General features: G+C 40.5%; 1 protein-coding gene across 1 annotated transcript in view; it reads right to left on the bottom strand.

The window, feature by feature from the left end:
- Window positions 1-16,064, bottom strand: part of COL4A3 (collagen type IV alpha 3 chain) — a 55,135-nt gene extending 39,071 nt beyond the window's left edge. Inside the window, exons 1-4 of the mRNA XM_053951764.1 lie at window positions 15,984-16,064; window positions 5,230-5,286; window positions 2,119-2,208; window positions 161-205 (exon numbers count right to left, since the gene is read on the bottom strand). Of these exons, the coding sequence (XP_053807739.1) occupies window positions 161-205; window positions 2,119-2,208; window positions 5,230-5,286; window positions 15,984-16,064 (273 nt within the window). The remainder of the gene's footprint in view (window positions 1-160; window positions 206-2,118; window positions 2,209-5,229; window positions 5,287-15,983) is intronic.
- Between the last annotated feature and the right edge of the window lie 1,274 nt (window positions 16,065-17,338).

Here is a 17,338-nt window from a genome sequence, read left to right on the forward strand (position 1 = left end):
CTAAAAATAAATAATACTAGTGCATAGATCATGTCATAAATTTTAACCATACTTTGAAATCAGACAATGTTTTGCTTTTATTTTCACAAATTATTGAACCAAGTTGGCAATTAGCATGACATTTAATACATGTAAGTTTGTTTAAAATACAAACACTTACTCGTATACCTTTGGGTCCAACTAAGCCTGTAAGCCCTGGAGAACCCTAGATCAAAAATGGAAAGTGATTTTTTCAGTACTTTTCAATTGAGAAAGAGCACATAAACATCAACAGGACACACAATATCTTCAATATCAATATGTGCACACAAAACCAGCTATATAAATAAATAAATGGCTGGCCTATTTTAGTCAATAAAGGAAACAAGAATTTCATGCAACTTGCATAAATTGTGGTGTCTTTCTTTCCCTTTCAGTGTTAACAGGGGTATCACAGAATACTTCAAGTTGGAAGGGACCTTAAAGATTACATAGTTCCAACCCCCTAACATGGGCAGGGACCCCTTTGACTAGAAGGGGTTGCTTAAAGCCTCATCCAACTTGTCCTTGATCTTGCAGGGGTGGGGAACCTGTTCAATGTCTCACCATCCTCCTACCCTCATAGTGAAAAAATACCTATATCTTGTCATAGGTCAAAACAAAACCATGTATGTTGATAAAGGAGTTGCTATGGATTTGGTCAAAATGAGTCCTGGAAGTGCTTCCTTGGAAAGGAAGGAAAAAGCTGGAAGGTTCCCAGATACAGGTGATGTCCATGTAATGATCAGATAGATGTATGTACTCTCACCTGCACTGTTAAGCATGGAAAGGAAGACCTGGAGCAAGCTGAGAGGGGGCTAAGCAGGATGGGAGAGCAAGGCTGAAAGAAACCAGCAAAGAATGCCACAGTGACACTGCACTGTCTGCAGAGAACCTGCTGGAATTCTTTCAAGATGCTTAGAGCTTTAGTGCTAGCAAGAAAACGTTACCATTCCCAGAAAGGAAATGGAAAATGTGAAGAACAGCCTAGCTTCTAAAGTCCTGGGCCACATTCCATTTCAGATAATGTAGAGGCATTGGACAGGAGAGGCTAACTGGCACACACTACAACATATGACAATTCAGGCTAACAGAGGTCTTCTTGCTAGATAAACTAGCCTTACTTTTTGCCATTCTTGCAGAATTATTATCACTTACTAGAAGGTAAATGCTGTACTAAACACTTCAACGAGTTCAGATAAAAGCATCATAACATGTATCAAATCTACATGAGTATCACTTCCAGAAAGTATTGTAAAAATAAATAGGACAGAATAATGCAACAATACTTAAACAAATGAAAATTATAGAACCCATTTGGTTAAAGATATAGTTAAGTGCTGTAACCACATTAGTGCAGGTCCTAGACATAATGTGATTGTGGCAGTACCTTCCTGATTTACACTGTGGCTGAGTTCACACCATATTTACATAAAAAATAAGTTATTCACCAGAGTGAATGTATTGATAACAACAAGATTACTGTTCCCCAAGACAAAATATGCATAAAACACTTTTAATGCACAATTTTTTGGTTTTCTACTCATGCAGGAGTTATTGAAAATTCATATTCAGCCTCAGTTTAGGCATACAGAAAAGAAAGAAAGCTCAAGTCACTGAAGCCACTCCCGCCATACTGCAGGCAACCAGGTATTTCCTAAACAGACCAAGATTTATCTTAAAAAACATGTTTCCCTTCAAATTTTCTAAAATCTATTTTTCATATTTGTCTCATTAGTAGCTTGTTTACTTTCTTTCAGCAACAAATGTCAAGATGTTAATTGATACTAAGACAAAAACTGAGGTATGCTGCAAAAATCTGTTTAGATCTATCTTCATTGTCTCTGGCAGTTCAGTCCAGCTGCTTTAGCACTGGCCAATGGACAACTGACAACAAAAGCCCATGGTCATATGAGCTCTACTCTGATGCAATCAAAATGACCCTTGCAGCTGACCAAACAACATCCCTACCAAATGGGAAGCTCTGAGACAGGTTTTGGTTTGGTTTTGTAAAATAGCATTTTCTACACAGCCATAGCTAACTTTGACTGTCAAGCACAGGAGTTTCTCTGTGTGTATCTCTCTGTCTCACATACCTACCTTTGGTCCCTGTGGCCCTGGAGGCCCTTCTGGACCAGGAAAGCCTCTTTGACCAGGTGGACCTGGAACACCAGGAAAGCCTTTTTCACCCTGTAAACATTAAGATAATTAAACTCCTCAAATATCCATTAATCCTCCTTTTGAGAGCTTATTTCTGAGGCATTCATTACTTTCAGTACCTCTTAGCTTTCTGCTGCTGTGGCAGATCCACTGCCCTTGCCCACACTGACCTGTTTTGGTGGTCCATCTCTGGGCTGCCATGGCCCCACATGCTCATAATTATAGCTGAATTATCAGAGCACAAGATAGTACTCAGGATCTTACAGAGTACAGAAATAAGCTGACAGCATGAAAAGTTTAAGAAAGCAGCTGATACATAGTCCTTGCTAGTATTTCTGTATTGTGTTTGGCAACACAAATTGAGAAACTTAATGGCTGCTTGTCACAGCAAATGCCACAGCACACGTTGCAGTTGAGATGGCCACAATGCACAGAGTATCTCCATGCAACTTCAGAAAGCTTCAACCCATACAGAGGAACACCATATCACTTCAGAAGGCTTCAAGAGTCATCCCTGCTTGTTCTTTAGCCCAGCCTTTTATCCCCTCATGTTCAAGCATGGCACTGTGTGCCCTCAGCTCCCTTTGGTGGTTGCTCAGTGCCCCTGGGCACTCCATGGCTCATTGCTGTCAGTGCTGCTCACTGCTTCTCACAGCTGTGCCCACTGGGGATGAGGCTCCCACAGCCCCACTCCCAGTCACCACAAACTGTGTGCCTACAGCTTCTGCTGTACAGCAAGGTCAGTTCCAAAGCATCAATATCTCTTCATGAAAGACAAGGAAGGAAACAGTGGGAGTCAAATGCAACAAAAACATTCAGACAGACTAAAAACCCCTTGCTTTATGTGACAAGTATCTTAAATTTTTCTGAATCTCAGAGACTAAGACACCAAATTACTTTTTCATGTGCTTTTTTTTAAAGATCAAATTCAAATAAATAAACTAAAGGAAACAAAATTGAAGCTATGGAAACAGAATACAGGAGGCTAAGCTAGAGTGAAAGCAGCATTTTCAGTTTTTTAGTTAAATATAGAAGATGCAAGTCTTGGTTTAAATGAAATGTTTCAAGCCTGGAAGCTCACAGAAATGATGTTTCAGTCCTTCAGACAGCAGCAGTTTAGCATGCTCATTTTTACATCAGTGAAGAGCTGCTGGTTCAAGACCTTTTACATCACAGCATGACATGGGAGAGAGAGAATGGGATTATCAATTCTCTTAGAGCAAATTTTCGTATTGCTTTATACAAAGTTATACAAAGAAAGCATGCGAAATTGTTCTGTGACAAAGTTTGAGTGTCCTATTCAATGCACAAGACAGGAGCCAAGAGATGTCTCTGGGAAGCCAAAATATTCTGGCTTTTCCCTGCACCAATTCTCACTCCTCAAAATCCCACAAACTCACCAGATTTTAAATAGCTTCTGAATGAAATAAAAAATTTTAAAAATAGTAATTATATATATATTTGTATCTCTCAAGATAGAATGTAATCCCATGATAGTTTAACACTTATAAAATAAGAATTGCATTATAAAGTGTGTGTGAGATCTATATAATAAATCGGCATAGCTTTTTATAAAACCCATTTATTTCTATTGTGTGTTCTGTAGCAACATCCCAAGATAGGAGGATGGCTGCTATCCCAGGATGAGCCGCTGGAGGGGGTTCGGTACCAGCTCCACAGAAAACCAAACTCCTCGACCTGCCTGCCATGGCAAGAGTCACGCGGCGCTGCCTGAATCCAGAGCAGCGCTGCGCTCTCCTGACAACCTCACTACCCTCTCTACAGAAAAGGCAATTTTAGCCACACTTTCTTCTTAGCAGATCAACAAGATCAGAGGATTTTCAGGTTGGAGAATTCTAAACACTGAATAATGACCAAAACATGTTGATTAATGTCATTATCCTGATTTTCTGCATGTAAAACTTCATCAGTCTAAACACTGATTTACTCTTACCCACAAATTGGTCAGTTATTTTCCATGGAACTGATAAAGACAAGTTGTGGGTGTCCATTCTTATTAATATGTCTTTTTTAGTGGGCAGCTTATTTTTTTCTAGGTTTTCAACTGGTTTCAATTTCACTGTTTAGGACAAAGTCAGGTTAGGCCAACTAGTAATATGAAAAATAAACAGGGAGATTTTACTGAAAATATTAGTATTCTCCAGTCCTATTTATTAATATATATTTTAATAATGAACATTTTTACTTCCAGATAAATTTTCTCCAACTTCATAAAAATAGATGGGACCAATAAGTGGGACTAATCATAATCCTATATCTTTATAGATATCTGGAATCTGTTGATAAGGTTTAGTATGGCAACTTTTGTGTTCATGGCTCGCCTATGGCAACCATGACCTCTTCAATAATGCCCCTTTCATTTGTGAATCAGTTGTTCTTCCAACTGCAAGCAGGAGTTTCAAAGAATTTTTGGCATTTGTGTAATTCAGGTTTGTCTAAAAGCCACTTGGAGCCTCTGCCAAGCTGCTATTGGCAACAGGCAGAGCTGTGGATCTGTTACTGCTGATGGATTTGCTGCTCCTTCAGTGCTGGCAAGGTGTTTGTGACTAGGACCCAGAAACTCATCCCCTGCTTCATCCACAAGAAGTTTATCTGTTTGATGCTAGTGTGTACAGCTTCCTTCAGGAGCTGGCAAAAGGGGGTGGGCAGGGTCCAGAGAGGGAAAGAGGGAAGCATGGAACATGAGGCTTCTGATGGCATTATGAACTTTGTAACAGGAAAGCAGCTGCCAAGGTAATGGCATTTGTTAGGAGTTAGTGAAAGAGACCTGGTGCTTTGGACAGTTGTTCTCCTGGTGTCCAAACATCATACAGTGCTGTAAGTATAATAATGCAGTAAAAAAAATCAGTTGAAAAGGCTTAGTTAAACAGTTTCCCCAGAGTAATCAGAATTTTGTAAGGTAATCATTCTCTGTAGACTCTGTTGGCAAAATACCATCATGCACTAAATTCACTCACTGTATCAACTGAAGTCATCTACCAACAATTTCCAAAAGCTAATATTCAAAAAGGAAAATGTATCTGTTCTTACCTTACTACCTTTTGTGCTATCACAAAAGCAGGGACTTTTACCTTTGCATACACAGTTCTGAAAAACAAAAATACAAACTTTATAATACAATTCCTTTTCTCATTGACTTGTTTGGAGAGAGGCAAGTAAGATCTCAGTGGTTTTAGTAAGTAATTATTTCACAGATAACACAACTTCATAAAAAATGTTTGTGAAGAGGTAATTCTCAACAGTGGCAAAGAGCTCATTATTCCTCTCTATTGTCTTTTGAGACAAACAAGAGCATTAGTGAGATCTTGCAGACAGAATTAGCTGCCCCCTACAGTTCTCATATGACAACAGTCACAGGGTTTCAAATTTGTAACTTTTATGATGGAGGAAAGATGCTGCAAGTAGTTGCTGCTCTCTATGGACTTGACGATTCCTGACAGTTGCTGCTTGTCTTTTAGGTGGCTGAACTTAGGTGAGATGATGCCATCAATTTAAAAACAGCTGCAGGGAGCATTCATCCAGTGAACAGATACTTAAACATTTATTTACAAAATAAAGCAGAAATTAAAATCAGTTGGCTATGAAAGGCACATCCTCAAGAAATTATTGTGCCTGCCTCTGATTTATAGACAGATCAATAGGTGGCTACTTGATGTTTCAAGCTAGATTTCTAAAGAGTTGCAAACATTAAATAGTTAATTCTTTGTCATACTTAAAGAAGACTCACTCTTACAGTGATCTGACAACTAGAATTCAAGTGGTACTGCATCAGAAATTTGGAAAACAAAGGTATCATGTGAAACAGAAGCCATCTAACTATGCTACCTTTACTATCACATTAATCAATATGATTATATCACCAGGGATACAAGAATATGAACTAGTGCAAACAAACAGTATCCTGATTTCTCCTTGGTGAGATTAATCAGTTTGGTACTGGATAATCTAAATTCATCAATTCAGTTATATGATAGATATTTTAAGCCTTTAAGCATCAATACAAGAGAATAAAATGATGTATATCTCAAAATAAATTTGGGGTAGTTTATAAGACACCTGATTTTCTTGTTCCTTATTCAATGACAGTACCTTGCATCCCAAAGCATTCTCTTCAAAACTGATTATTGGTAGAGGTCTGCTAAGCAATATAAAAAGGGCAGTTGCTCAAGGCAAGATGTATACACAGATATATACCATTATAATTCTATAGATCTTCATGGAGTTGGACCTTATTTCTGCCTGTGAAAGCAAATAGGAAGCAGATTCTTTCCAGCATTTGTATGCAAAGTACAGTTTTCAGGACATATAGAGAAATCCAAAAATGAAATTACTCTCCCATAACAGGTATAATCTGCAGAAGATTTGGTGTGTACAGATACAGAACAAACCCTTTTATCTTATAATCAAAGATGATCCAATGTGAAGAGAAATGCATGAACATGTAGAAAATTATGACACTATACAATTAATCTAAGTTAATAAACTATTGAAAGAAAGAGAGCCTTTGCTCTTCAAGAAGTCAGAGTGCTTAGAATGTGTTTAATTTGCCATTAGTAAGCTTTCATATCTATTTAGGTCTTTTTGTGTACACATATCACTCTAAACTAAACTGAAAAGACCAATGATTTAACATTACACAGTCAGCTGGATAATACTAAATGTTTTGGCATATGATTTTTTTTATGTAAGATTAGATTACACCTTCTGTACAGGAGCTTTGAACCAAAAAATCATTGCTCACTTATACTGCAGGATGCTTTCACATCCTTCCAAGATGCCTGCAGCTCCTTTATCAAAGGATCATAAAAACACAATATGATGTTTCCACGTTATAAGATAAGGAAACTGTTTATTCAAAATTCTCACAATAACATCTGTATAAGTAAGTGTATTAACCAAAGCCACAGGTTTACTGCATGTTTTTTTTTGGTTTTGTGATATTCATAATAATAATTTACATTTCTTTCAAATATTTAGATGAAGAATATTTTTGACCTAAAATATAGGTCAAATGATAAAGCCAGATCATTAAATGAATACCAAATCAAATAATTTTACCGATGAACCAAAATTAAAACCCCACAGCTCTTGGAGTAATTTACAGAAGAGCTCTTCTCCAAAGTGTTTTTAGTGATAGTTACAGTGTTACATTAAACAGATACATAATTCCATTTGTACATGTTGGGGCACATTTACTGCAGTGGTTAATGTTTTGATCAGTGGGTGCAACCTTATCTATAACACTGAATTGCCCTTCCTACACTCTGGGGTTGGATTCTACTGGGCTCTGACCTCTTCCTGCTCCTGATTCAGAGAGTAACTTAACCAACTGCTTAGCAAGTATTCCACTCCTCTCCTTCACATAATTCCTCAAAGAAATGACACAGAAAGAAGAAAGAAATAACATACTACAGGCTATGGTGTCACCCATACAAAGGTTAATGTTGATTGAGCATGGCACTGCTACTCCAGCCACTGCAGTGGTGGCAACTCAGTTTGGAGAGAATCTAGCAGAGTTCTCAGCACTTTGCCAGTAGCACTGGTTACATGCAGAATGTCAGAGAGTGTATTTAGGGATGTTACCAAACATGAAAATGCCAAAGGATGTGACAAAGTCTTACTGTAAGGAGAAGAGCAAGCAATGCCAGCCTTCCTATTCTGTCACTAGCACAGACTCTGAGTGCTGTCACTCACATTAGTGGGGCAACACAGTTCTGGGAATGGTTCAAAGGCAGGAAGGTGGAGTACAGATGAACAGAGCCAAAGTGAGGATGATCCCATATTTCTCCTGTGATCTATTTTTTGGAATTATATATACAATGACAGAACTGTCAGAGTATTTCTTTGTTTTTCCAGATCCAGAGAAGATCAGAGTAGCTCAGCTACAATTTCAAAATACACATTTGTGTTTAAAATACTGCACCCAGGACAGAGAGGCAGCAAAATGTGTTGCTGCAAGAAACAAGCATATATTCTTTAAATATATTTCAGGCCAAGACCACTCAGGATAAGTAATAAAGACATTGAGATGAAAGCTGAGATGAAATTAAATGTATTGTGTAGGAATATAGTAAAGTGGCTGAAGTGGGGCTTAAGTTTGCACTTTTGGCTTGACTGGTCTTTAATTTCATGGGTGAACTCCACTGAAGTAAATCCATGTTACCATAAATGAAAGATGACTGTGCAACATGAGGTATTTTAAAATGAATTAAAAGCAGTGCAAGTGATATCCATTAATTACTGTGGACAGTAAAAACAGCCCAGGTGTCTCTCAAGTGGGTTATGAAGCCATCGCTTTCCTTCACTGGTATTCTAACCACTGATCAAACTTATTTTTAAAAATACATAACTTTTCATTTAAACTTGATACTTATTAGCATCTCACCTATCCTGCCATTAGGTCTTTATCTCCTAACTTAAAGAATCACTACATTAGAACTCTATCCCTATGTGGAACAAGACTTACTGGATAATATCTATTTTTCTGTGATGCCACCTTTTTTATGCTTTTCCATCTTTCTGCTCATTAATGATATCCTGAGCAGCCTAAAAATATGCATGTCATCACAGTGGTCTTAAGTGGAAGTAACTTATCAGCTAATTTCAATGTTCTGTAATTTCTCTTAAATGCCAATACTTACTAAAAATTACGTATTAGTGAGTCAGCTCCTTTAAGTCTTGATGATGAATTTTCAAGGGCTGCTGACACATGGAGATTTTTGAATTCTTCCTGAGCTATCTCAGTGCAGAGCAATCATTTTACACATCCCAGCTGTGTCTATAAATCACAACTGAGCACATAAAATAACCCTGCTCCAACAGTTGATGTTAATATAGTGCTTAACACTCCAAAAGGCCCATTTCAATAATTCTCTACTACCTGTTTTCTATTGCATCTAATAAAGGTGGGAGTAATACATTGTGATTACAGGAAATGGAAGGTTTTGCTCTACCATTTATCCACACTGCAGATTTGTGTTGGGGTAGGTATGCTGCACATATGTTAAATGCTGCACTTTCTGAAGAACATTATGGTGGTAGCTAGAGTTTCTAGCTTGGATACAGTTACAGTTTTGAAAATTTATCCTAACTTGCACAAGAGGATCTGAGAGCAGAGCTTTACAGAAAAAGGTTCCCACTGTGAGAAAAGCTATATAAAGAAAATATTTTTCTTCTGATGCACCTGTATTAAGACACTTATCTAGATTAGCACAGTCAGGAATTCTAGATAGACAAGGTTAGTGGATACGTGACCCTGGCAGCATATTCCTCATGTTGCACAACTGCAAATCACCATGGAGCATGCAAGGTCCTGGAGAATGAGGTCCCCTCACTCCAAAATATTGCTATCAAAACAAAATACCAGTCTCACAATTAGAATCTGTATACTAAAAGTTTTTCATGCATTCTAAGCATCAAACATGAATTCATTAAAATTATCAAAGACCACGAAGAACTTTGTGTTTTTTTAGTGATTGCTGGACCAGTACAACAAAACCAAATTATTAAGCCTTCAATAAGTATAGACAACATAGAGCAGAAATAGGAGATGATGAGATGAAGGAAAATATGTCAGTTCCCAAACCCTGAAACATTGTGTAGTCACTTGTGAACTGGAAGGCAGCCAGACATTCCTACCTTAGAAGACTCCTGTTAACAGCCATGTATGCTATCACAATTCACAGCGTTTTGCTTACCAGTTGAATACCTAGCACAGGATGAAAATTATTTCATTTAGACTTTCCATTATAAAGAAATACACCTGTAACTTAACTAATAAACAGCCTGGTCAATAGCACCCAACACAGAGAGCCTGGATCTAAATGATACAGCAGGAGACAACTGTTATGCTGCAGGCAGTGCAGCTGTTGGAAAAGATCCATTAAACACCTGTAATGGGAACCTTGCTCAGGGAATAGCTATTGAATCAAAATGCCCTGGTAGTGACACAGGCCTTGTATTACTGGTTATGTGCTGCTTTCAGTGTGAGGTGCAGGAGAGAAGTCCTAAACATTTGTGGTCATAGGAACACATAACACTTCACAGAAGCAGGATTTTCTGTTTAATTTACAGATACACAAGTCATGGTCACATGATGTTAACACACATTTTTATCTGAACTTGGTAGGAATGTCACTACTTTAAATCCTTAATTTTAAACTGGTTCTTTTAGGAGGGATTTGCTCATTCACGTAATATAAAGATATATTTATAATGGTATTTTAAACCATTTAAACCAAGCTAAATGACATGTGGAGAGAAATGGAAGAAGCTTCTGTATGTGACCATTTAAACAACTTTCTATTATGCCAAGGGGAACACTGTATGAACCCCTTTTATCACTTCAGAGATTGAAAGCAATTTGAAAAAAATCTCTTACATTTTATAGCAAAAACCTGCTTGTTAAGAATTTTGTATAACAAGATTTTTGTAGTATTAGACAAATCTCTCATAAGTATCCACTCCCGTGGTGCCAACCATACTCTTCTTCAAACAGATACAGCACAATTAATTCTACTGAACTTCTCCCTTCTTTCCAACTCATTATCAGTGAGGAAGTGTGAGAACAGTAGGGCTTAGCAATCTTCACTTTGCCCATGTCTTCCTCATTGCCTTAGGATAAAACAGATAAAATGTTTTAATGCAGAACAAACCAAAGACACTGAGTTTTCACAAACTCAAATGATTTGAGCTCTGTAGCAGTGGCCACTAAGGCCTATTTTGTAGACATTGCCTAAAATTACTCAGTATCTATACAAGTAGAGCTGGTATATTGTGTACAGGTTTGGAAAGCTGTATGTTGAGGCTCTCCTGTTTTGGGAAGGGTGTGTGTGTGTGTAAATGACTTTTGATCTATGAATACAAGATAAAGAATTTCTCTCTTTTTAGACAAAGTAAATCATGCTTTTCCTTCTCCTAAAGCACAGAATATATTTACATTTATGTTTATAATGACCAATACCTTACTCTACAAATCATCTCACTAGGGTTGAAGTCACTGTGATAAGGACTATCAAAAATGGAACCAAACTGTTCCTGACATATTCAGATGTGTAAAATCTACAAAGATGGAACCATAAACTCCATCTCTGGGGTTGATTTCTTTTCCTGACCTTGAAGAGCACATGGGGACAACAGAAATAAATATTTTCTTTTCTCCAAGGAAAAAAAGACTAAGCAATTCAGGCCACACAATTTTGTTTTGTGTAGCAAACTCTTAAGGGTGTTTAATCAGCTTATTCATCCGTGTTCTTCCTTCCTAACAATCACCTTAGAAGAGCAATCTAATAACAAAGAATACACACCATTTAACTAGCAAATTTTTGCTTACCTACCACAATATGGTTAGCAATAACTCACACATTTTGTATTTCTTCCCAGCTGTTGAGTGTGGGAATGGTATTCACTAAAATTTTCATCTCCTCAGGCCAGTATATTTGTATATTCATAAAATTCCTGGTGTGCATCTTCTGTTAAGTGGTGCAAATAGCAATGAAAGCAACAGTAGCTTGTTCAGAGAAGGCTTATTGCACATGCTTTGGTTTTTCCTTATTTGAAAGGCTCTGTGATTAAAAAAATTAAAGGTCACTTCTTCCTGCAGCTTCCTCCAAAATAATCTGTGGAAAAAAGCAGCACAAAGCCCTAGCTAAAAGGTCTTCACTAAGCCAGGCAAAATGGAAAATCTGTAAACCTGTGAGACTTGCACCCTATCACAAAATGGGAAGACAAATAATGAAAATGGAACTAAAAATCTATTAGGTGTGACAAAATGGAACATTTTCAGTGTGACTGTGAGAGATTGGGGTTGCAAACAGTTAAGGAAAAAGTCTTTTTGTATTTCACCTTCCTCCTAGGCTCCTGTAATCCATGCCAACATACTTCTAGTATTACTTTGTTAGGCAGTAAGGTGAGAACGTGACAGTAAAACAGATGACCGGACATCCCATACTAGTTGCACTTAATAGCAAAGTATTTTGTTTCAAAGATCTGTTATATCAAGTCAGCTCTAGGTATTGCAGAAAAGACTGCTAGCACAGATCATAAATAAAATGGTTGTATCTCTATGAAATGCAAAGCAGTGAAGAAAGGACCTGCCTACTCTAACAATTTTAATGGCATTATTCAACCAGCAAAATAACTTGAATTATAGACTTTTGCTTAAATGTGTATTTGTCTTGTAGGTTTTCTAGAAAAGCCATCAAGTGTCAACAGTTCAATTTTTACAGGTGTTTACTTAGGTCATCTAAGCAGGTTCATCTTTCACATAGGCACACTTCACATTCAGAGCAACGTGCTGCAAACCAGCAGAAATCCATCAATTTTGATGCACAAACATTAGGGTAACTCTGCTAATTTATGCTACCTCTCTTGGCCCAGTAGGAAAAGCCTTTCTGTGCAGTGCTGTGACAGTGGCCTGTTTCTCTATGGAGGTGATGGTTGAATTACAATAAATGTAGAGGCAATCAGGAGCAGAATAGTCTAGCAGAAGTTGGACCCAATTCTCAGAGTAACACCCTCCTTGACTTTGGAGCTGGGATCACATTAACCAAATCAAAGAGGGCACTTCACAAAGGACTTGTTTTTTTAGCATGCTCTGTGAACTCTCTTGTATATTCAGGTGCACATCTTTCCTTCTCAGCTGCGTGTGCCACAAAGCACCTGGGTGCTTCCAAAGGCTGTCAGACAAGGAACAATCTCACTGGGACACTTGGTGCCTCCAACACTTTGATTCCTGGTAAAAAAAAAGCCTGCATGCCATTCTTACCAGCCTTGGAGTTGGCCATGGGCTGAACTAGAACATCATTTTTCCCTTCCAGAGCCATGTATTAAGATCTACTTGTGACAGCAATATAGGTTGCATATAATTAGGAAAAAAAATACTGCTATTAGGAAGAAAAGAAGATTCATTTTAAGTACTTGCAAATTCTAATATTTGTAAGAAATGAAATTAGTTGTGAAATACAAACACTTGCATCTAGTCACAGACAATATGAGTGAGGAAGAGGATGCAAAACAGATCTTCCCAAGACTTACAGTCACCAAGGTTGTTATGTCCCCTCCTTTGCCACCAGTGCATGATGAAAAAAAATGAAATGTCATGATGGAGGCAAAAATATAACAAGGTGCACCTAATTTAATCCTGTGGGCTATCAAACATTGCAACAGTATTTACAATACAAATTAAAAAGTGGTAATAAGATGGGGTGCAGCTAACTTGGAAGCAAGTAATCTTGCTGAAGTAGAGACTCTCTCTATCCAGTTCTGAACAAATACTAACATGATGCCATCATAAAAATGCTCAATGCCACAATATCGATTGAGTACTAATGAACTTGACCAAGGTATTTTTCCTATTAGGAAAAACTGAAACAACATGTCATTTGAAGCAACAAATGTCAGGGAACATTTTTAGATTAGTATTAAATTTGTAGATACAAGAGAAGTCCATAAATGGCATCAAAAGACAGGACACACTTAAGGGAATTAATTGAATTGTACATTTGCACCAAGCCACTATCAGTTCCAGGTGCTGTTAGACAAAATTAAGCAATGAAAAAGCAAATCCATTTTTTTCTGAAAGAAAAAAAGATGATGAATAGGAAGAATCTTGTATCCTGTGAAAACATATTGATGATGATGATGATTCTAAAATATTGAAATTAACAGCAGAAGAATCTGAAGAATTATAACACCACTATTTGAAGTTAAGGAAGAAGAAAGAAACTCATCAAAGAAGCTGAAAAGCCTTTGACATGGGAAGATGCTACTTCTGCTGAGTTTTCAGAAGATGTGATTAGAGCATGCCAGTGGCCAAGAATGTAGACAATAATACTCCCTAGCAGGTGCCAGAAAGTTCAGCCTCCTAAGGGCAGAGAAGTCTGGACTCTGTGAAGAGCTGCGAGGACTAAAATTTGCTGTATAAACAGCAGCAGGCACAAATGACTAATTTGCTTTCCTGTCTTCAGGAATAAACTATACCTAAAATTTTCTGAGTTGAAATATTTTTTAATTGATGCAAACAGCAGAAGTATTGCTTGCTGGTCAAATATCAATTTACTTTCATATGAAAGTGTAGCATGATTTTAGTATATTAACTATACCTATTTCTTTGCAATTAACAGTTTAGCCAAGATGAAGCAATTCATTAATCAATTACCTCATGCCAATTACTAATAAGCCACTAATATTTAGTTAGGAGTTTAGATAAAACTGCCAGAAGAGAGGCTTAGAAAAAGTGTGTGTGTGTTGTGGGAGGGGGGGGGCATTCCTGGAACACAGCCTGTGCTTGCCAAAAGCCATCCAGAAGCCCACATGATGATATCCACCTCTTCAGAGCTACAAGGACAACGGTATCAGCAGAGGAAGAGGAGAATGGAACAAAAACCAGCAAACTGGGCAGAAGAGAGAGACAGGTCTTGAGATGTTAGTCTTCCACATCTTCCACATCCAGATCTGGATGGAGCCTGAAACAACTCTGCAGAAAACACATACTTTGCAAATAGATCTGGTACCTCTGTTCTACATAAGAACTAAGAGGTATTTTAATTCCATTACAAATAAAACAATTAGATCTTTGTTAAATGACTAAACTTGACTGCCAGTGGAGTTAAATGCCATGAAAAAAACCTAACATATTTGGGTGAGGGGCTTATGCTGGTTCCAGACACTCTACCTAGAATGGGTGAGTGAAAGAGTTGCATGAATTTGGAAGAAGCATTATTACTAATTAGACTGCTTCAGCAGAATGTGGCTCTGCTTTAGCAACAGCAAAGTACAAGATTACATTTCTTCCTTCTAAAGGTGAACTTCAAAATGTTTTGAGAGGCAGTAAAGATTTTCATGTAGGGTGTTAAAGCTTTACTCATACCTACTCATATAAGGAAAAATTAACATTGCCGACTATTACAGGAGAAAGAACTTGAAATTTACTATAACTGGCAGTTTCTTGTGTTTTACATTTATCAGAAACTGTCAGTTTCATGTGTTTGATGTCTACCAGAAATTCACCGAAACCGGCAGCTTTCTGTTTGGTAACTGCCAGAAGTATTGAGAGCTACACCGACCCGTGTACCCTCACAGCTGAGTGCTCTTCTCCCAGCTGCGAATGTACAGTCCAAATATTATAACCAGACACTGGAGAAAGGCACAGAAAAGACTACAATATGATCTAGGAGAATTTATTGACCAAACGGTGATGGACACTCATCATTAAGCCTGATAAACAAGTCTGTAAAATGATTTTGTCATGAAGGTAGCGGTGGTCCAGACGGTGAATGCCACTCCGGAGGTGTTTGCCTCGGCGACCATCCACTCCCTCCCGGCTCGGTCCTGGCCGTCCGTATCCCCTGTGCTCGCAGGCCGGGCCTCCGCAGCCGCTTCCCGGGCTGGTGGCGGGACGGAGCCCCCATCCCACCCGTGCCGTCCCCTCAGCTGGAAGGGCGAGAAGCTCTTGAGGCCAGCGGGGACGCGGTGCCCCGTGCAGGGCCTTCTCTCCATCCCCGCCCGGCAGAGGTGTGCAGGTAGCGGTGCCCCGCAGCTGGGCGAGATGCACTTCAGCTCACCTCACCTCACCTCACCTCGCCTCGCCTCGCCTCGCCTCGCCCTGCCCGGGCGTGCATACGAGGCTCATCATTTGAAACACACGCATTCACCTTTCCTTCCCCACCAGCGGCCAACGCAGCTCGGTGGCAGCGGGGAGCGCGGGGCCGAGCCCGCTGTGCCCCAGGGCCCGCCGCAGCCTCCGCGGGACCCCGCGCCACCGCCCCGTCCCGGCGCTCACTCACCTCCGCCGCGGCGCGGGCCGGCCAGAGCAGGGCGAGCAGCAGCACCGGCGCCAGGCGACCGGGGCAGCCCCCGCCGGCCATCCCCCCCTCGGCGCTGCCTGCGCGGCGTCCCGGGGCGCTTCGACTCTGCCCCCCTTCCCGCCCTCCCGTGGGTTTTGGCCTGAGGGCTCCTCCGCACCCGCCTCGGCGCTCCCGGGTCGCGGCTCCGCCCCGGCCACCCCTCTCCTCCACCCCCTCATCCCCCCCGCGTGTCCTGCCTTGGGCAGCGCTGGCAGCCGCCGCCCGTCCGTCCGTCCGTCCTCAGCGGGCATGGAGTGAGCGAGGTGTCGGGGGCTTTCCCGCCTGGGAGCTGAGGTGAGCGCCGCGGACGGGCAGCCCCGGGCGGGGGCACCTGGCGCTCCTCGGGACGGGGTTGGGCAGCGCGCTGAGGGGCAGCCCCATCCCGGCACAGCGGGAGGTGTCCCGGGCTGCCGGCTGGCTCCGTCCCCCGCCCGCGCCGCCGTGAGGGAGCAGGTGTTGGGCCCGCCCGAGCCGCGGGGCTCGCCACGGGAGCGGGGCCCGGACACCGCCCGAACGAGGCACGGGCTGCGCTCGCACGGAGTGGGGTCGGCTCTGGGTCCCGGCGGGGAGGAGGGCACGGTGAAACCGGGCGGGAACGAGGCGGTACCGGGAAAGGCGGCGGCAGCAGCCGGGGCCCCCAGCGCCATCCCGCCGCTGCCGGGCACGGACGGGAGTTCCTTCAGCAACACTTTCGCTCCCTCGAGTGTTTTCTTCATGAGACAGAGGAAACTCCGAGAAGGAACAAAATGCTGCCCCACCGCATAAATGGAAAGCAGCGAGAAATTTCTCCCCAGGGTTTCCACGTAATATGATAAAAAGCTTTTGAGAACGGAATTGTGATTTGTAAAGTGTCGGCAACGTGTAAAGTTTATCGCATTTATATTATTGACAGAAGTGCTGCATGCTCAAGGTAGCCTTTCACCAAACAGAGTGCTGTTTTGAGAAGATGCAAACTTAGAAAGCATGTTTGCAGTGCCAGCCACAGCAGCCTTATCTTGTCTGTAGTGTTCATGGATGCTATACAGGAAACCTCATGTTACAGGTTTTATTTGCACTAGAAGTGATACAGCAAAAGCAACTATGTAATAGATGTATATAAATATAGGAGTATTCATGAAATACAGAGCTAAAGGCTTTAGTGGGCAGAAAGCTAGCCACAGAGCTTTGTAAAACAGCTTCTCTGACAGGCACAAGAGTAGAGCTGGATCTCCACTCAGTAGACCATACTCAACCTCTTATGAAATTTGCTGTGAAAGCTGGTTAGCAGAAGCTACTTTTCCAAAAAGTTTGGTTGT

This window comes from Vidua chalybeata, chromosome 10 (genome assembly GCF_026979565.1).
Source record: "Vidua chalybeata isolate OUT-0048 chromosome 10, bVidCha1 merged haplotype, whole genome shotgun sequence".
Taxonomy (NCBI): domain Eukaryota; kingdom Metazoa; phylum Chordata; class Aves; order Passeriformes; family Viduidae; genus Vidua; species Vidua chalybeata.